The sequence below is a fragment of the Trichomycterus rosablanca genome, chromosome 21, assembly GCF_030014385.1.
Source record: "Trichomycterus rosablanca isolate fTriRos1 chromosome 21, fTriRos1.hap1, whole genome shotgun sequence".
NCBI lineage: Eukaryota > Metazoa > Chordata > Actinopteri > Siluriformes > Trichomycteridae > Trichomycterus > Trichomycterus rosablanca.
This window is the reverse complement of record NC_086008.1, coordinates 13,515,989-13,537,141: the sequence shown is the minus strand read 5'-3', so window position 1 is coordinate 13,537,141 and position 21,153 is coordinate 13,515,989. Positions and strand designations below refer to the sequence as shown.

Below are 21,153 nucleotides of genomic sequence, written 5' to 3'. Positions count from 1 at the left end.
TATTTATATCACTCATATCTATAAACATCTTCATCAGTCAACACAATATGTCCTTTCGATATTCTCCAGAGAACCAGAAGCACTTTGAGAAGCAACGGTGGCCGCCTGTGTGGTTCCTTAAGGAGGAGGACCGCTACAACCGCTCAAAAAAGGAACGTGAGCGTGAGGAGGAGATCCTGCGCAAGCAGCACACGAAGCGGGGCTGGTGCTTCTGGAGACACCAGTCTTCATCTACACCCCACATCTCTTAAGGGTGTAATCGTCCCGAACCACTTGCCCGATTTAAGGCTCAATACTCAGGCCGGTTGAGCCTGGGGAGTCCCGGGTCTGTGTCAAGTGTGCGTCTGGACTTCTGGGAGTCGGTCTGGGGTCACTTGCGTCTGCCTTTTCTTGTTAAGCCAGGTTTAGTGCTGAGCCTGAGGTACAAAGCTGTGGCCCACACAAAAGCTCTAAGGGGTGAAGGCTGAGAGAAAGCAGCGGCTCTTCCTCACATACGTCGTATGTTTTACTCTGTTCATCCAACATCCCACTCAGAATGTCTTCATGGAAATGATCTGCCTTCTCTTTTACGACTGTTATTGTTATATAGCTACAAACACACACATCCTCATACGTTCTTCTTTTCACACCAGGCCTAGGCACCGGCACCCGAACACACGATCATTCACGGTGCTGAGCTTTTTCAATTCTGTACACCTGTTTTTGGGGAAACTGCTATGTCTAATCTAAATATCTTGCACCTAGTAACTAAACCAGCGGCAGGGAATTATTATTCTTTAAATCTGAAAAGATTTAGGGCTTTTTGCCTCAGTACTCAGTACAGTCTTTGCCGCTTCTATCACAAAAAGACAGAAATGTGTTTGTATCCTCCACTGGACCTTTTTTTATTTGGGGAAAACGCCCCTTAAGATCATGCACAAACAAAGAAAACCGGTCCGTGGGTCATTTATTACCGGGCCGCACAAAAAGAATAAATAATTAGAGATCGCTAAAAAAGCATTTTTTACTGCTTCCACATTTTGAGTGTTATTGTCTCTTATTACCCCTAGGGGGGAGCAGCGTCTCGTTGCAGAGAAAAAAATTCATTTTCTATCATTTGTGACTATTATTGTTAAATCCTCCTGCCCCCTCCAGTCCATGCAATTATACCGTATATGAAACCGGTCCGTGGTGCAAAAAAGGTTGGGGACTGCTGATCTAAATAACCATGTAGTGTAAAGTTTGAGTCTTTTTATTTAAAAAGGCTTTTACAAAGCACCAAAGATTAACATATGGGACATCTCACAAAATGTTATTTTCACTCTAGTTATACCACTAGCTATACCACTAGTCATACCACTAGTCATACCAACATTTCTTTTCCCACTATTTAGTGTCTGTTTCTAGACTCTAAGCATTTTATTTTACCTTGCAGTCAGAGTTCTAGTACTAACAAGAGTTCTGTTTGAACCCAGTGTTCAACTAAGTCAAAAGACCAAGATGGGAATTCTGATTTAATCTGTGGAATATGATACAGTATAAGCAAAACGTTACAGTCAACATTGCAGTGGTGAACATTAGGGTGAGTTTTTTTATATTCATTATTTTAAATTTATAGATTAATTTATTTGATTGCAATTGCTGACATGCAATTTATAAAACAATACATAGGAAAAATACGATTTATTATTGGCCTGCAGTTAACTGACCTTGAGTAAATTTTAATGGCCTTCTGATTGATTCCCAATCCAACTGAACGAAAATATCTGATCATCAATTTGCATGTGTAACTGGGAGACTTGACTCTTTAAGAAACTTCTTACTATCAGGTTGGTACAATGCGTATGTGTTTACTCTGCAGTGAGAGACTTTCAATAAGCAAGAAGCAAAACCTGTGGTGTATTGATATGACCCTTCATAACTAACAATCTCTATATACAGTATATACATATGAAAGAGAGTAAATAACTAATATGCACACTACAGACCCACTAGTGAAAAGACACTAGCAACTCAACTTTCTACTCAAATTGTTGTGCTATAATTACATTTAAAACATAATAATTAAATTTTAAATAGTGGTCTCAGACTTTAGGTCCTGGGCGGCACGGTGGCTAAGTGGGTAGCACTGTCGCCTCACAGCAAGAAGGTCCTGGGTTCGATCTCCAGGTGGGGCGGTCTGGGTCCTTTCTGTGTGGAGTTTGCATGTTCTTCCCATGTCTGTGTGGGTTTCCTCCCGGAGCTCCGGTTTCCTCCCACCCTCCAAAGACATGCAAGTGAGGTGAATTGGAGATACTAAATTGTCCATGACTCTTTGATATAACCTTGTGAACTGATGAGCCTTGTGTAATGAGTAACTACCGTTCCTGTCATGAATGTAACCAAAGTGTAAAACATGACGTTATAATCCTAAGAAACAAACAAAAGTAAGTTGAAATTGCATTGTGCCTGTGACTAAAAATGGTCCACTCAAAACTGACCATAGCAACGATATCCATGTGATTTAGATCCATAATTAGGCCTGTAAAGGCACTGCTGTTTCCGAGGAATTTAAAGATGAACGTACAAGCAAGAAAATGTTAAGAAATCTAACGTCTTTTCTTCTAAGCCTCTATTTTTGGCTGTTAATTTTTTTAGCTCCTCAAGGCTCCACCAGGTGCTGCTGGTAGCTAGCCGGAGACATGATTCGAAGAGGCTTTTTTTTCTCACTCACACTTTTTCTCTCACATTTGAATCATCAACAGCTACTGAAATAGATCTGCAGAGAATCTCACCGGGCTTATGTGCGAATGAGGCTGATCTGAAGTAAAAAAATAGCAGAAAGTGAAAGATGTCAGCCATTGTGTTAACACTGAGGCTAATATTTTGACTTAATTTTTAACTTGTTTTTTTGGAACTAGACGTCCTTGTTTGTACGTGTATATAACTTAACCCAGGGAGTGGCACTTCTATGGGGGTCTTGGTTGGCTCTGTGTTCTTTGGTGGTATTACTGATTAATACAAGTGTTAGAATTAGAATATCTTTCACCTTGATGTTTTAGCTGATTCAATATACACCGATCAGCCATAACATTAAAACCACCTTCTTGTTTCTACACTCACTGTCCATTTTATCAGCTCCACTTACCATATAGAAGCACTTTGTAGTTCTACAATTATTGACTGTAGTCATCTATTTCTCTACATACCTTTTTATCCTGATTTCATCCTGTTCTTCAATGGTCAGGACCACCACAGAGCAGGTATTATTTGGGTGGTGGATCATTCTCAGCACTGCAGTGACACTGACATGGTGGTGGTGTGTTGTGTTGGTATGAGTGGATCAGACACAGCAGTGCTGCTGGAGTGTTTAAATACCGTGTCCACTCACTGTCCACTCCTACCTAGTTGGTTCACCTTGTAGATGTAAAGTCAGAGACGATAACTCATCTATTTCTGCTGTTTGAGTTGGTCACCTTCTAGACTTTCATCGGTGGTCACAGGACGCTGCCCATGGGGCACTGTTGGCTGGATATTTTTGGTTGGTGGACTATTTTCAGTCCAGCAGTGACAGTGAGGTGTTTAAAAACTCCAGCAGCATTGCTGTGTCTTATCCACTCATACCAGCACAACACACACTAACACACCACCAACATGTCAGTGTCACTACAGTGCTGAGAATGATCCACCACCCAAATAATACCTGCTCTGTGGGGGTCCTGACCATTGAAGAACAGCATGAAAGGGGGCTAACAAAGCATGTAGAGAAACAGATGGACTACAGTCAGTAATTGTAGAAATACAAAGTGCTTTAATATGGTAAGTAGAGCTGATAAAATGGACAGTGAGTGTTTTAATTTTATGGCTGATCAGTGTAAGAGTTGATGTTGAAGGTAACAGGCACTTGTTCTTGAAGAGCCGTAAAGCAGTTTACATTTGCTCTCGATTATTTGTCTGTATTTCTATTTAGCACTTCAAACCTCAAAGTTAACAACCAGAACAGCTTCTACATAGACGAATCTCGTCATGTTCACGTAAGTTAAGAGTTCAGAGCGAATACCGTGGTTATTTTACCTTGGTTATTTTGGCCTGGTTTGCCCTTGCACATTTCTTCATGGTGTGCATGACTGACTGTTTCTAAACTTTTTTTTTAAGCAAGGGTATCTGTAGCATGGTATCATTTTTCTTCCATAAATTCGTGGACCTTTTTAGCTCCATATGGTTTTGTGTTCAGTGTTTGTGGCTGTGCAGATATGTTTGTAAATTAACCACGTACTTTATCGTTATGCCTTTGTTAAGTTTTGTGGACAAAGGGGGTTTGTGTATTTTTGTGGTTATGGGAAGTATTATTGAATTATAGAAAAGTGATTTTGGTCATTAATGGCTTGAAGATTCCAAGACTTAGACTTGATTAGACCCTTAATAATTAATTAAGTAATTCCTAGTTAAACAGTCTATGCACTTTAACCCAAATTGTGGATTTTTTTTAAAGGATTTTCTAATTCAGTTGTGAATTTTGCATGAGGAATGGACTTTAAAGACGAAGTTGTATGCCGACGTCTTGACTTGTATTAACAATCAGGTTTGCACTTTGTCAGAATTAGTTTTCCCAGATTTGACTTGCAGAGGTTGCAATAGTGATGTTCCAGAGTGTACAGTGAGGTTTCATTTCGCTAGAAAATATTAGAAAACTTGTCCTACCCTGGCATTACCAGTGCCTTCGATTTTTAGGGGGGGGGTGTACTTGCCTTTCTCAAGAGAGGCTTCTTGCTACTGCCTTTACCTGTCGAACAAAGGGTGTAGACTCACGCCTAACCAGGCAGCTGACCGCCGCATTCCTCCTTTTTTTACTGTCAGTGCCTGTGGGTGTTATGTAGCAGAAGCTTGCTGTTATCTGTGACCTGTCTTTATGCTGCGGTTATTCTCTGCACCTCTGCTGTACAGAACGGTCCCTGCTCTTTTCGTTTTGCTGAGCCGAGTGGAAACAGTGCGTAGGGTGAGTTGCTATCATGCCGGCGTGGCTGGAAGGGACAGGTGAATATGCGGACTATGCACTAACAGCCTACAGTATGCATTGTAGATGTAGACGGACATTAATGACCTCTACAGGCCAAGCACAATCCAAGCAGCTTTTCTAGTGCAGAGCTCCAGTTTTACCAAACGAGAATGCATTGTGCGGCTCAGAATCAGGCTGTGTTTAAAAGGAATTCTTGGCATCTCTTTAAAACACGCATCTCGGTAAAACACGCTAGCACACCAGAGCTGACACCTCAAACTCGAAATACATGAACAATGATTGGCTCGTTCGCAGGGTGGATGCCGGAAAGGATTCCTTGTAACTGATGCGATTACGACCTCTGCTGGCTGTTTGATGGCACCTGCACAGAGATGGGGGATAATATGATCAGGTCGTGACTCTCCTTGCGCAAAGCTGATCCACATATGGACTAGCCTCGTGCAGGTGAAAAGATGCAGTCGGGTACTGCACACGTGTCGGAGGGGGCATGTGTTAGTCACGGCTCTCCTCAGTCAGAGTGGAGGTCAGCATCAGTAGAGAGGAAGAGTAATGCAATCGGGTAATTGGATACGATTCAAAACTCAAAACTTCGGCCACAAACTCATAATAAATGACGAATATTTATGCATTTTCTGATAGATGTCCAGGATATCTTTATAAACATGGCCTTGGTACGACTTTTGGTACGGCATTTTTGTATGATAGTACAGTGGGACGACCTGAGCTGCACTTGCTTCCCTTAATGCTGCTGCTTACTTCCTAAATTAAGCATCAACACCCCAAACCTTTTACACTTAATTCTGGTGTTTTTTGAACCTTACATTTGGTTTTATGTGCCTATTTAGAAATTGGTGTTTAGTCAATAACCACTTTAATGTATCCTGTGCTTTCCAACCAGCAGTGTCATGTGGACACTTTCTGAATTTTTATGCATCTTATACAAACTGCTGAAGGGGGGAAACTTTATGCAATTGGGTCATTATTGCTATACATGATATGCTTTGATTATAACTCTCATTAAACATAGCCTTATGTCTTTATTATGAACTAACACGCCAACTCTAACACCAGTGGTATCGTTCAGTTTTCCACATGCCGAGGACCTGTTTCGAGGCTACCTCAACTTCGAAGACTATAGTTTGATGCTTCTCCATTTTTTCATGCTGTAATCTGTGACTTATACCATTATGCACTTTGTGTTAATCTTGTTAACCTTTTTATTTGTATTTGAAAATTACCATTGATGTTTTGAAACTACAAAGCACACAGGACACATTGTATAAGGGCTTTTTTTCAAGTAAGGCAACAATCAGAATGTTTTGCAAATTCTGCAAAAAAATTTACTTAAACCTTTGTAATACTTTTTGAACCACTGTGATTTGTACAAAATGGAACAAAAGTAGGAAAAATTGCCGTTTCAGTATTCTGATGTTTAACTGGGATTTAATAAAATTTAAGTGAATTATTTGACCAACCAGTGCTTTCTGTGATTTGTATTAGTGCAGTACAGTCAAGTCAAGTCCTATAATTAAGGCCCTGCCTAATTCACGGCCGTAAAATGAGCTGTTTCTCATAAAATATTGCAATTTGTGTGCTGTGAAACTTAAAATTTAAGGTGTGTGTTTAGCAATTTAACAGTTTTCATTTGCGCAGCGTATAAAACGAGGCGCAGTATGCGATATGAGGCGGTCCTAGCAATTATACGGCAAATAAATTAGTGTAACAGACGTATCTGTGGTGTAGTGTGCTGACAGTGTATGGTGTATGTGTTTATGTACAGTTTATTTTTTACTTTATAAACTCAGCAAAGACAAAATGTCCAAGATGTCTAAGTGTAAAGCAGCTGAAAACACTCAGGTAAGAGAATTTGGAAAACTCCCAACCGATTATGTAGATATATAGGTGGGTGTGTCAAAACACGGACATCATTCAGTTCATGATCTGTGAAATGAGGCGCTCAGGTGGCGCAGCGGGATATTCCACTAGCACACCAGCACCGCGATTCTGATCTCTTCGGTTTGAAACTCTGCGTTGCCATCGGTCGGCTGGGTGCCATCTAGCGGGCATAATTGGCAGTGCCTGCAGCAGACACGTTTCTGCAAGGGCGGGATGACCGGACTATGCTGTGTAAGGACCCTGATTAGCAGATAGAAAAACACCTGTGCAGAATGCATGGGTGAAAAAGGGTTCCGCAAAGGGCTGCACGCGGGTCAGAGGAGGCGTGAGCAGCAATATACCCACCTCGACTGCAATCGGGGATCCCCCAGCAGCGGGAGACAAATTGACTACACTCAAATGGGAGAAATGAATAAAAATAGAAAAAAAAAATGTGTTTACGTACAGTTTACTTTAGCTAAAAACACTACTCAGGTATTTTAGTTTGGAAAACTCCCAACCAATTATGTAGACTGGGGTGGGGGCATCATTCAACTATAATGAACTCACAACAAAACCAGATTCCAAAAGGCCAAATTAGGATTGAATTACTTACAGAAACATGTACATTTTTATGTTTTAAGGTAAGCAGTCATGGTCATGAAAAGTCATGGTGGTGTACGTATGTTACAATTAGCTTCTTTTCTCTGCAGGGGTCCAGCTGGTTTGAGAACCACAGTTCAGCAGGTTGGTTGCTTATTTTTCTTGTCAGGACAATATAATGATTTTTCTGCATATCCCAGCTTGCTTTAAAAGCTGAGGTCAGGGTGCAGGGTCAGCCAATGTACGTACATTGAATTTTCCATGATAGAAAGCAGCCTAAAACCAACATTATGGTGAGTATAAAGGCAAACTGTATTAAAACTACTGAGATCAAAGAGAAGACAAAGGTAGTAAAGGCACAGTCACCACCAGATAGCAGAGGGTCCTTGACCACCTCAATCAGAGCTGTTTCAGAGCTCTACAGTATAGTCAAACACTAGAATCATTTTAAAAGGTTGTTGCTAGCAGGATGGTAACTGACCTGCCACCATTTTTTGCACTTTTGCCAAGAGAGGGAAGTGATTGGTGTTGGAAATGTTTGAAACCATGCCATGTTGTAAAACAGAGCACAGTAAAAATGTTCATCATTAAAAATGTCCACCCCTGAAGTTTAATGTTATGCAGCACAACAAACAACAGACTGTTTTGGTATACTTCAACAGACAAATGCCAAGCACCTTATATTATAGTATAGTATAAACTTGCTGAATTTAGTAGTGACATATGAACTCATGTCAGTGATTTTTGTTTGTTTTTAAAGGGATAAAACATTAAGAATATAATGTGATTTTAGACATTTTACTGTGGAAAAAAACCTCAAAGTTTTGTTGTAGTGACTAAAATCAACCAAAGCATCATGAGCATTAACATCCAAGGCATCAATGTTGTTTTTGACCGACACTTAAATTTGTCAGATAGTAGTTTCTGAGAGCATTTGAATGTATCAAGTGTATTCATCTAAATCAACTACTGTCAAGTTACAATTTTGACAGGTTATGGTGGTTTGGACTATCAAACCTAAACGTAAACATGTTACAAGGGAGTGAGAGAGAAAGCTGGCAATTTAAAACACATTTTATAGTTTACAAAACTGAAAAAAAGGGATATAAATTTGTGTGGAAACACTAAAATAGTTATGATACTTGCTAGGGATGTAATGATGCATCACAAGTCTATTCAAAAATCTATTCACGTGCCACGATTCAAATCAGCTATTAATTTAAAATGAATCAATATTCACTTTAAACAGCAGAGGGCACTGGTGCTATTCACCTCGCCTGGTTGATGGCACTTCACAAAGTTGCCAGGTTCGGGATTTTCCAGCCAAATTTATTTATGTGAGGATACTTTCTTTATTTGTATTATTCATTTTTTTATATAATGTTGGATTTTGTTTTAAATTTCTTTTTTTACACAATAAGCAACTATTTTGCAGTTTGTCTGCCTCAGAAATAAAAGGGCATTCATTATTTATATAAATAAAAGATAAGCACATACAGTATTTTATTTTATTTTTTAAAGAGAAATAATAAAAGGAAACTTTGTCATAATTTGTCTTCAATTTCATTTGTTTAAAAAAAATCATATCGCATCATGGGTGCATGAGTGTATCGTTACATCCCTAATACTAACAATGTAAGCAAAAGTGTGCAACTTTCAGTGCCTAGTGAGAAAACTCAAACAAGATACAGTATTCCTGTCAAGAACATAGACAGCTTACTGGATCGTACTGCCAGCCATATGTCATAATTGGGGGAAATAATAATAATAATAGTAGATCTAGAAAGTATCTTTAAAGGCTATTTTTTTTATTTTTACTTTTTCTTAAATTTTATTTAAGACATTAGCCTTTTTGTTACGTGCCCTTTTAAAAGTTTTACATACGTCAGATTTTTAGTTGAAATAATAATAATACATTACAAATGTAAGAATACATTTTTAAAACAGTTAAATACACTGATGCTGTTTCTCCACTAGGTGGCAGAGAAGCGCTTCCATACACATCAATACACCTGTTTTGATTATTTAATCTTAAAGTATTTAACCGTGGCACTAAAGAAGTGCCACAAATGATCTTTTATCGTTCTGCTGTTTATATTTTTGTGTATTCCGTGTTAATGATAAAGAATGGGCTAAACTTTAAACTTGCTGCACTGAAAAGGCAAACAAAACCTGTAAACAGTATGAAATGCGCTTTTGCACGGGGTTGCCAATCAGCAATACTCCCCAATCTGTAACACCTGGCATCCACACACCTGAGATTAGGTATGTTATTTTGTAATGAATCCTTAACATCCGGTAACTATATTTTTGTGTCTGACTAGAATACAGCGGCTGATAAAATTAAATTGATAAAAGGAAGAAAAAACATACAAATAACTTATTTTATTCAAGGAAGAGAATTTAACCAATTACCCAAACTATTTTCAAAGGAGGGTTAATTGACAAATGGCAACCATTTAAATACCCCCGCCCTGTTTGGCTCCCACGCCTGTCCTCGACAAAAGGCCCAGTTAAGATTTAATATGACACCGAAAAGCAGGATTAAACCCTCTGGAATGTGGCAGTATTTTACGTTAAACACCTAACCGAAGTGAAGTCGTATTTATACACCATAAACGAGCTTTGAATGAGCACATTAAGGCTGAATGAACTCGCTGGTTTTACTTTAAGGGAGTGTTTTGGTGAACAGGCATTTTTGTGCTGTGTTCCCACACACTGAAAGTTGGCCTAGTTTATCGCCTTCTATTATTCCCGTTAATTAGTATTCTCTTTCTGCACTTCTACTGTCACCAGCAATACATTCCTGAAGTTCCTCTTCACAGTGAAATGTCTCATCAGACTGGATTACTGGATTATTCTCCTAACCAAACGCCAGAGCAGACGCGTCGGTGCAAGACTGTGTAATTATATTATTCCGGAATTAGTGTTGGGTTTGGGTTCGCTGTGATGAATGAAGTGTGGATCCATGTTTGTGCTCTGATTCTCACAGGATGTTTTCTTCAAGGTAAACAAAAAAGCTGCTCTACACGTTGTTACACGCTGAAGTCAAATGTTTAAACATGTTTACACCTAGCCTACTTGAAAGGGACTTGCATGTCTTATTAGTCTTTGAATGTTATTGACTTCTATTGTTCCTTTTTGTTACTGAATAATTGAAACACAAACTTTCAACAACCACATATCATTTTGGAGGGGTGCAGTGGTCCAGTAGTAGTACTGCTTTTGCATAGTCCAAACAAAGACTATATGGCAGTAAAAGTATTTGAGCACTTGACCATGAACTTGTTGGATATCCAGTTTCAAGAACAAAGGGTATTAGAGTTACTTTGAAGTAAAATCTTGTTAAATGTATGCTTATCAAACATAATTTGATGTGTAATAGTCAGTAGTGGTTGACTATACACAACACAATCATATCCCAAACTAAATTAAACTAAAGTTTTGGCACATTAGTACATCAACATAACCATGTAACCAGCAATTCCATCTAAACTTGTGACCATTATAAGTTACAATCTAAGGCGTAATGCCTGCCAAAAGTGTTTAACCATCATTCAGCCACATACAACCCCAGATCAGAAAAGGTTGGGACAATATAGAAGATGCAAATCAAATAAAAATGCAGTGTTCCTTACATTTACTTTGACGTTTATTTGATTGCAGACAGTTTAAACCCAATATATATCATGTTTTGTCTGCTTAATTTCATTTGTTAATATATGTGATGCCTCTGTTCCAACTTTTTTGGAATGTGTTTTAGGTCTGAAATGCAGGAATGGATGTTTATTAATAAATAAAACAAAGTTGACCAAAATATGACAAAATATGAAATATCTCAGGTTTATACTGTCTGCAATGAAATAAAAGTCAAAGCAAATGTAAGAAAATGTTTTTTATTGTTTGCATTTTCCATGCTGTCCCACTTCTTTTTTTTTTTGATTTGGGGTTGGCCATTTTTTAAAATGTAGTAAAAACAAAAATATGGGATTTGTTCAATCCCTTGACACTTTATTTAACTGACAGCTTTATTTACGTTTATTTTTGTTTTTTAATGTGTTAGAATGTCTGAGATAGCACTTGAGTTAAAACATCATGGTGATAGAAAGAGGATTCACCAAAGGTTTAGTCTTTGCCAACAAATATGGGTTGTGGTGCCAATCTTTATTAAAAACAAGAACTAAAAAAAATATATATTTTTAAACAGCAACAAAAAGGTGTACTTAAGAAAACCATTGTCATCTAACATAGTCACCCTCTATTATTCAACGATACCAGAAAAATATTTTATAATGGCACTAAAATGAAAGACCTCTTCGAACACAATAACCCACAAAAAATCCTGAATTTCTTGAATTACATAAAGATTAAAAGTCAAACATAGAACAGCAATTTTCATTTAACTTAAACTTGGTTTTGAACCCACCTCTAATGCCATGTACGTAGCCTAATTGAGCTGGAATGGCGATAAACACAAACAAACAAACAAAAACCCTCTGTTATGCGAAGAGAAAGCCATACATCAGTTTTATGTAGAAATGCTTCTGAGTTTTCCAGATTTAAACTCATCACAGATGGACCTGAAGATAGTAGAAATGTGTGCTGTGGTCAGATGATCAGCTTTTTATGGGAAGAAATGTATGTCAAGTTCTTCATTCGAGTAATGAAAAGGACCATCTAGACTGTTATCAGCGAGAGATATAAAAGCAATTACTTTGATTCCTTGTCACTTAAAGTTCTAGAGAATTATCAAACTACAGATTCCTGGTTTATTGCATTTCCCAAAACTTCCCAACTTTTTTTGGGGTCTATAATGATTTTAATGATACACTTTGATGGTTCAAGGCTAAGATAAGTGGACCAAATAAAAGGTGTAAGCTGAAACTAAGTCTGTCACTCAATTAGACCCTGGGTGGTAGCATTTTAATTCTGCCACGTTTAGCCCAAAGTCTTTTTGCTTTCTTACTCTTTCAGACGTGACTGCTTTAAACTTGAGGAACGAGCAGTTTGGAAAGTGTTTGCAGGTGCAGGATGGTTATACCAACAATGGGATAACTTTGGAGGAATGTCAATCGGGATCAGTTCTTCAAGAATGGCATTGGAGTTCTGAGAAACACTCATTAAAGAACCCACACACTGGAAAATGCTTGACTGCACTGAAGCTTCAGGATCGGGGCAGCGTAGGGCTTTGGTCGTGCAGTGCCGAGGATGAAGAGGCTCAGGCCTGGAGCTGCTCGAAGAAGGGTCATCTCACACTCCACGGCAAGGGACTCCATCTTAGTGCTCATGATGAGTCCTCTGAGATCTTTCTTTCCAAGGAGAAAGGGAAAAGTACCAAGTGGAGGACGCTGGGTGGAACAACTGTCTGCGAGGAACCTCTGGTTAAGCAGGAGAATATAGGACCGAAAATTATTACTAACATTCGGATATGGCAGCGTAAGAGTTCTTGGTTGGAGATTTTAACATCATTAGATTTTATCCCATATTGTCATCCCACCTAGCTGAGCTATAACATCTCATCTAACCATAGTATCATGTAGTATCATAAATTATTTAGGCATTAACTTTTTTAAAAAGCACGTAGTAGTTGTTTTGTAGACACTCACTGTGTTATCGTGTTTTTGGTATTTTGTTCTATTCTTGTTATTTGATGGTGTTGCTTTAATTTCTCACTAATCCTGGATATAACCTATTATAATCTACTAAAAACTATTTCTAATCCAGGTTGTTCAACTGTCTCAGAATTAGACACCCCCCCTCTTCCTAAAATGACTCATAAAATCTATAAATATAGTATACACCGATCAGCCATAACATTAAAACCACCTCCTTGTTTCTACACTCACTGTTCATTTTATCAGCTCCACTTACCATATAGAAGCACTTTGTAGTTCTACAATTACTGACTGTAGTCCATCTGTTTCTGTGCATGCTTTGTTACCCCCCTTTCATGCTGTTCTTCAATGGTCCAGACTCTCCCAGGACCACCACAGAGCAGGTATTATTTAGGTGGTGGATCATTCTCAGCACTGCAGTGACACTGACATGGTGGTGGTGTGTTAGTGTGTGTTGTGTTGGTATGAGTGGATAAGACACAGCAGCACTGATGGAGTTTTTAAACACCTCACTGTCACTGCTGGACTGAGAATAGTCCACAACCAAAAATATATCCAGCCAACAACACCCCGTAGGCAGCGTCCTGTGACCACTGATGATGACCAACTCAAACAGCAGGAATAGATGAGCGATCGTCTCTGACTTTACATCTACAAGGTGGACCAACTAGGTAAGAGTCGAAAGTGAGTGGACATGGTATTCAAAAACCCCAGCAGCGCTGCTGTGTCTGATGCACTCATACCAGCACAACACACACTAACACACCACCACCATGTCAGTGTCACTGCAGTGCTGAGAATAATCCACCACCTAAATAATACCTGCTTTGTGGTGGTCCTATGGGTCAGTAATTGTAGAACCACAAAGTGCTTCTATATGGTAAGTGGAGCTGATAAAATGTACATGTGTAGAAACCAGGAGGTGGTTTTAATGTTATGGCTGATCAGTGTATGCCACACATGCACTGAAATAATATGCCATATTGAACTATCACACGCATAATAAACAAAACATAAATTATGACCACCTAAAGCTTAAATTAAAGGATGGGTATGTGTATCGTTCAGTTTTCCTCATCCACAAACCACTCAAAATATGAGTTTGATTTGTAGCTTTTGAAAGGAAATCCTGTCTATTCAATCTGACATGATAAATACACATCATATTGCGAATCATTCGTCACAGAATATGGCAAAAACTTTATTGCTATAATGTCATGCAACAACATGAAATAGCTTGTAACACTTCGCCTCAGTTTTATATAAACCAGAGGTAATCATTTGTGATTATCGTGTGACCTGACTAAGTTGTGTTTTTAATTTGAACCACTTAAGGAGCCACTTTAAAAACCAGGTGTTCTGTTTTACTGTTTAAGTTAATCATAACTGTTACTTTTTATTATGTTTAGCTCCAGAGGATCCTGCTGTGGCTACTCTAAAGCCCACTCAGCCTGCACACACGACTACTGAATTTCTTCATCTGAACAGCACTGTACAGTCTGAGGAACCTGGACCCTCTGTTAAGCTCTTCAGCATGGACTATGGTGAGTATGCAAAATATACACACACACTGTCAGCACCAAGACACTTTTAAAACCATGTTAAACTTTATACAATTTTAGGGTTTAGGCATAGCCATGCACATTGAGGCTTGTTGAACGTGTTGGAGATGACTGTGAAGAATAGGATACATTGTTATACCCGTTCCTGCAATGTTATTGATTTTTTTGGTATTGATCCTGGGGCCTGTCAGATTTTATCTGTAGCACTGACAGTTCTAGCAAAAACTTTTTTGTTAAGGTCTTTATATGACAATATGTAAATTGGCCTATTTTTACAATCTTTTATTAGGTAAAAGTTAGATGATTCTCTGTCTTTTTCTGCTGTCTAATGACAACAGAATTACATTTCAGTGAAACTGTTGCATCACACATTATGTAATCTAATATACAGTCAAAGTCAACAGTTTACAAAGGTTTGCATGTTCATTAATTGGCCTTTTTACACCTACCATATAGATGCATTAGATTAGATTACCAACTGTAGCATAACTGTTAAGTGTACATGTTAGCACCTGCCTCTTTCTCGTCCATCACTAGAAGGGGACAAATACATGGTCCTCATGGCAGTTTTAAGATTTCAGTGATTTCTGCAAATATTGCCAATGTCAGGACATAAAACTAAACTGTAATTGTATTCTAAGATGAAATGTGGTAAAATGGGTAACCTTGTCCACCGCCAAGCAAGCTTTACATTGCCCAAGTTCTGTATGTATGTAGGTGTTTCATATGTACAGGAGACTTGCAATAAACTTGTAAAAGAACTAATTTAATTTATTAAAAGGGGGAGGATGTGTTCCAATCTTTCAGTCAGAAAAAGAACAGTTGCAGAAATAATTCTAAAATTCTAAAATAAAGTCCCAAAGTGTTCATGATCTGCATGACCCTTTCTAGTGTATCTAATATTTTTACCTAAACTGTACAAATCATTATATGGCAATGATTTTGTATGCCTTTTTAATAGACATAATCAGTAAAAAATAATAAATAAATAAAAAGCCATTACTGAAATAAGGACAATAATGTTCAGAAAAAGTACTTTTATTTTAAATGTATTATTATGGCAAAAATACTTTTTGCAGACAGAATGGATTTTAGCAGCTTCATCACAAGTATTAGCTGTGTATATCAAAGCAATCCAATGCTCCATGACACCAATGGTTGCTCATTCCTGGTACAGCAGTTTTGGCAGAAATGAGGTGTATAGTTAACTTTTGACAATTAAAATCCAAAAATAAATTACCTCTGTTTAGTGTTTGCTCCAAAGCAATGTCACAAAACTCATGTAGATGTACTACTTTTTTTTTTTTTTTTACATTGGACACTGTCTCAAAGCAATGTTACACAATCCAGGACCGTCAGACCAAAACCCCGTTGAGCAAGCCAAGGGAAACGGCGGCAAGGAAAAACTTTGACAGGGACCCATCCTTGGGTGGCCTGGAGAATAATTTGAATGAATTATAATTAGACTTACACAAATAATACATAAATAAAAGTAATTTAGACTAAAAGTTATAATTATCGAAAAAAATAAACGAGCAATTTAAGTTCATTATTCAGTCCGGTCTGTGATAAATTCCGTAGTAAGTTCTGTACATTTGAATAACTAAATGTGTGGGTAGTCGTAGCTCCGTGTTTAGAGCTCTGGACTATCATTTGAAATGCTGTGAGTTCATATCATGGGCAACAAGCAGCCACCAAGCAAGACCCTTAACCCATATCAGCTCAGTTTAATAGCTGATCCTGTGCTCTGAGAACCCCAGCTTCCAACCAAGTTCAGCAGTGGTAGTTCAGTGGTTAAGGTACTAGACTAGTGAGCAGAAGGACATAGGTTCAAGCCCCACCCCTGCCAAGGTGCTGCTCTTAACTCCTAATAGCTTGCAATGTATTTAGTGCATTCTCTTTGGATTAATGCATTTGCAAAACGACGTAAACGTGAGAGATTACTTGCTGATTCATTTGTTGTGACATTTCTAATGATGACCACAAGAGGGCAGCAGAGTACATGAGCTCAACGCTGAACATGAGCTTCTGGAAATGATTGGTTAATCTTAATCAGTTGGTCTTGGTCTTCAATTTACTGTTTATTGAAAGTGTCATAATATACTATATGGCCAAAAATATGTGAACATCCCTACTAATCTTAGAATTCAGGTGTTTCAGCCAGATTTATTGCTAACAATTGTATAAAATCAGTTTTATAATGTAAATTATTTGCCCCTGGTTTATGTTTATAGCCGTAGTTTTAAAATGGGATTTGAAACAAGCTCAGCTCACAAAGTCAGTTCCATGTACTTTTGGCCATATAATGCTAGTTTAAGAATTTGTTTACGTTAATGACATGGTTAATTTAATTTGGTTTGGCTTGTAACAGGGATAGAATGGAAAGTGACCATGCTCGTCCTGAGTTCTCTTGCCATCTTGCTTGGGACGGTCATCCTCATCTTTAATGTTTATCAAAACAGGTGAGACTCTTCCCTCCTCTATGAATGTGTAATTCACTTTTCACATGTGGTAATGTTTTATTTTTGGCCATTTAATTATATTCATTATTTAACAATTTAACCAAGACTTAACTTTAATGATGGTTACTATGATGAGTATCAAAACTTCATATTTAAATGATCACAGTATATTTTACCTTGTACTAGTGTTTGAATAACACATGACAACATTACACAACTGTGCCCATTTCTATCAAAGTTATCAAAGAAACATTGTAGCATCATAGCTTTAAGGTGAATCATTAAGTAACAACATTTTCTCAATCAATCATTCATTTGAACCTCTAGGCAATTTATTGAGTAATATAATGACCATAACTAGAATCATGCAAACCAAAACTGTTGGGTGGGTGGCACTGTGGTGCAACAGTTAGAATGAGTGTCGCATAAATCTTTGTTCCCAAGAAAATGGGTTTGATCCCCGTGTCTAGTCAGTGTCTGCGAAAAACATTCTTTTTATGCTTTGATGTGGATTTCCTTCATGTTCTCAGAATTAGCCAATACACGTACATGCATGTTTTTGTGAGATCAGAGTAAAGTTGCACCTAGGTGGGTGTAAGTATTGCACGAATTAATTTTTAGTTAACACCTGACCCACTGCAACTGTGATCAGCAGGACCTGGTCTATATAGATGACGACAACGATGATTTTTTATAAGGGACTTTATTTGTTTCCATTAAATCCACTGTGACCATAAACATTTAGACATTATTAAAGAATGAATGTTGGCACAGCTGCCAGTGTGAGTGTCTCACAGAGTCAGGGACCTGGTGCCCCAGGTTTCAACTTTAACATCGCTTATGTCTTTGTTTTTGTCTTCTTCGTGTCCAAATGGGCATCCTCTTGGTGCACTGGCTGAGTGGCTAGTTTACATCTAGGAGTAAGTAAGAAAATGTATACGTTTATGATACAGTGGCAGTGTGTCCAGTGTTGATTCTTGATTTGTGCTCAGTGCTTCTGGGTTACTCAGGAAGGATAATCTCACTCACTCACTCACTCACTTTCTTAACCGCTTATCCAATTTGGGGTGGGGGGGTGGGTGGGAGCCTATCCCAGCTTTTCAATGGGCGCAAGGCACACAGTAACACCCTGGACGGGGCGCCAGTCCATCGCAGGGCAGACACAAACATACACACACCCATTCACATATCGGGCAATTCAGTGTCTCCAATTAACCTGACTGCATGTGTTTCGACTGTGGGAGGAAACCGGAGCTCCTGGAGGAAACCCACGCAGACACGGGGAGAACATGCAAACTCCGCACAGAAAGGACCCGGACCGCCCCGCCTGGGAATCGAACCCAGGACCTTCTTGCTGTGAGGCGACAGTGCTACCCACCAAGCCACGGTGCCGCCCGGAAGGATACACTGATACATTTTAAACTTTCACAGTGGCATAATAGGTTCAATCTCCAGCTGTGCCTTTTCCACTTTGTAGTCTCTGGGCCCTCTATAATCCTAAACAGGACAAAGTGTTTAATAAAAATGAGCAAATTTATGAATGTATGTTTAAGCCAAGTAAGAGTGCTCTGACATGGTTTGCATCACTTTTCACAGATGTTTTTTCTAGTTTACAGAAGTAAATACGCTGAACAGTATTTGCGTCAACATGAGTAGTAAGCTGCCGTTGCACAATGTCTGACTTATATGCAGTAATGCCATGAAAAAAAAACAGCTGTTTAAAAATAACTGGGCTGCCCTGTAAATCCAGACCTTCTAATGCATTTCCTTGTTCACCAGGCGTAAGAAGACAGTCGTGGTTCTTAAGTCATACTCTTCGTTAGAAGAGGCCAGTCAGCCTGGTTCACCAGTTACCAAACACCTCACGAACCCCTCTCGTTCTCCCTCCATACGGCGTGGCGAGATCCTCGTCGAGTGGAAGGACGGCACCGTCACGCCACTATTCGACACCTACTTAACATCTTAAACCACCAAATTGTACCCTCGCTGAAGTCTTCTGTCTGATTTGGCTACCTGAAACCACACACATTGCTTTTACACTGTTGCACTGTGCTTCTCATTAGTGTTTCACTATGTTTTTGTGAATCTGTTGTTGTTCCTTCTTTTGGCGCCTCTTTGACTTAGTGCAGAATGCGTGAATGCTGGGCACAGAAACTTAACAATCACAATAGCAGACCTTGCTTGAGAGAAACAGCTTCTCATGCCAAATAAAACTGGTATTTAGAGTTTCTTACTCAAGTAGTACAAATACTCAACTAAAATACTATAATGTAGTATGATTTTGGTTCGTTTCATTAACTGAAAGTATAAAATGACATCCTCCTAAATATTACCTCAATTGAGTATTACTGAGTCAGTCAGAGAACCCGAGTGCTGCTGCGAGTCACACTGAAATCCTAAATTATATGAAAGCCAAAGCTACCTCGTAAGATTTGGTGTACATATGTCATCTCATTATGCACTGATGTTACATCAGTTAAGGCTTGAATACCCTCCGTCACCCCAATCTGAATACAGTGGTACGTTAAAACTCAGTGTCAGTTGGTTCTGGGAGTTTCAAGGTATTTTTTCCCATAAGGATGTTTGGGGGAACCTGTTAATGCGTTCCATGGTCCCGTGCAACTGCATATATTAAAGGCTAATGTAAAATAATGGGGTTGTTTTTGACACTTATACAACTAAAAATGACACACACATAATAAAAAAAACAGTGGAATACAATTGAAAACAGTTACAAATTAATACAAATACAATAAAACCTGCACAAAAAGCTGATTCTTACCATTCTCAGAACCCCGAGCTATAACAAGTTTAAAAGTGAAAAAGGAGGAAAATCCAGCTAAACACAGATACATGTGGAGCTTTCAGAGTGAATTTGACTGTTATTCCACACAAATGCAGATTCGTCTCATATGCGCACTTTGAAGACGTTTTATCGCACCGCTCAAGCACTAAACAAAGCGGCTGTTCATTGTTAATTTGAAATTAAATAAATTAATTTAAAAAAGAAACTGAACATGCTGAGTTTAAAGTAAATGTTGAGTTTAAAGCTTTATTTTTCAATTTTTCAATGAAGGGCGTCAAGTTTTAAAGATTTTGAGTTTAGGGGGCGATGAGTTACAAGGTACCACTGTATATCCAATTTTCCTAATATGGTTAACTGGCTGACACATGTCTCCTCCAACTCCAGCCCCTATAGAGAGCCTTACACTTACCAAAAAAAAAAAAAAAATCATGCTTTGTCCTTTGTATTCCTCCACCACCTGTGTGGGTGCCTTGACTGGCCAGTAGGAGTTGCTTAGCAGTGCTAAGATTTGAATTCATATCTCTGCTGTGCCTATTTCTTATAATTACTTTATATCTTGTACAAAGACACATTGATGTTAAAGTACTGGACTAGTAATCAGAAGGTTGCCGGTTCAAGACCCACCACTGCCAGGTTGTCACTGTTGGGCCCCGGAGCAAGGTCCTTAACCCTCAGTTGCTCAGACTGTAACTGTAATGTCATTTGCTTTGGATAAAAGCGTCTAATCTAAAGAGATGTAAATGTAGTAATTACTAATGTATTGTTCTAATCTGTTGTTAGTAAAAATAAAATGTAATATTAATAGCTGAAGAAATATTCAAATAAAGTATATATGAGGGATCTTCAAAAAGTTTCTGCGCTTTTATATGTTGGTTGGAAACAGTGAGGGTGGGAGGTGTAGTAAACGGTCGAGTCTGAGAGACTGAGAGAGCTTATAGTCCGTATTTAACGTCATCTGATTTCCACCTTTTTGGACCGCTCAAAGAAGCTTTAAGGGAAAGAAGATTTTCATGTCATGATGATGTGAAAGCAGCGGTGCATCAGCGGCTACGCAGTCAACTTTGTTGATGGCATTAAAAAGTTGGTACGGGCCGCTCAGGTGGCGCAGCGGTAAAACACGCTAGCACACCAGAACTGACATTTTGAAATTCAGCTCTGCCATCCGGCTGAGCTCGACGGCTATATGAACAACGATTAGCTGTTGTTCATACAGGGGAGGGTATAGCCGGATGGGGACCTCATAACTGATGCAATT

General features: G+C 38.7%; 2 protein-coding genes across 3 annotated transcripts in view; both read left to right on the top strand.

Moving 5' to 3' along the window:
• rhobtb4 (Rho related BTB domain containing 4) overlaps positions 1–3,088 on the top strand; it is a 102,919-nt gene extending 99,831 nt beyond the window's left edge. For both annotated transcript variants that reach the window (XM_063017982.1, XM_063017981.1), the window contains exon 11: positions 70–3,088. In XM_063017982.1, the coding sequence (XP_062874052.1) occupies positions 70–251 (182 nt within the window). In that variant the 3' untranslated portion in view covers positions 252–3,088. The remainder of the gene's footprint in view (positions 1–69) is intronic.
• Positions 3,089–12,760: 9,672 nt separating this feature from the next.
• Positions 12,761–20,732, top strand: si:dkey-245n4.2 (uncharacterized). The gene is made up of 4 exons (XM_063018063.1): positions 12,761–12,889; positions 14,478–14,612; positions 17,002–17,092; positions 18,872–20,732. The coding sequence occupies exons 2-4, from the start codon at positions 14,603–14,605 to the stop codon at positions 19,056–19,058; spliced, it is 288 nt and encodes a 95-aa protein (XP_062874133.1). The 5' UTR covers positions 12,761–12,889; positions 14,478–14,602; the 3' UTR covers positions 19,059–20,732.
• The last annotated feature ends 421 nt before the right edge of the window (positions 20,733–21,153 follow it).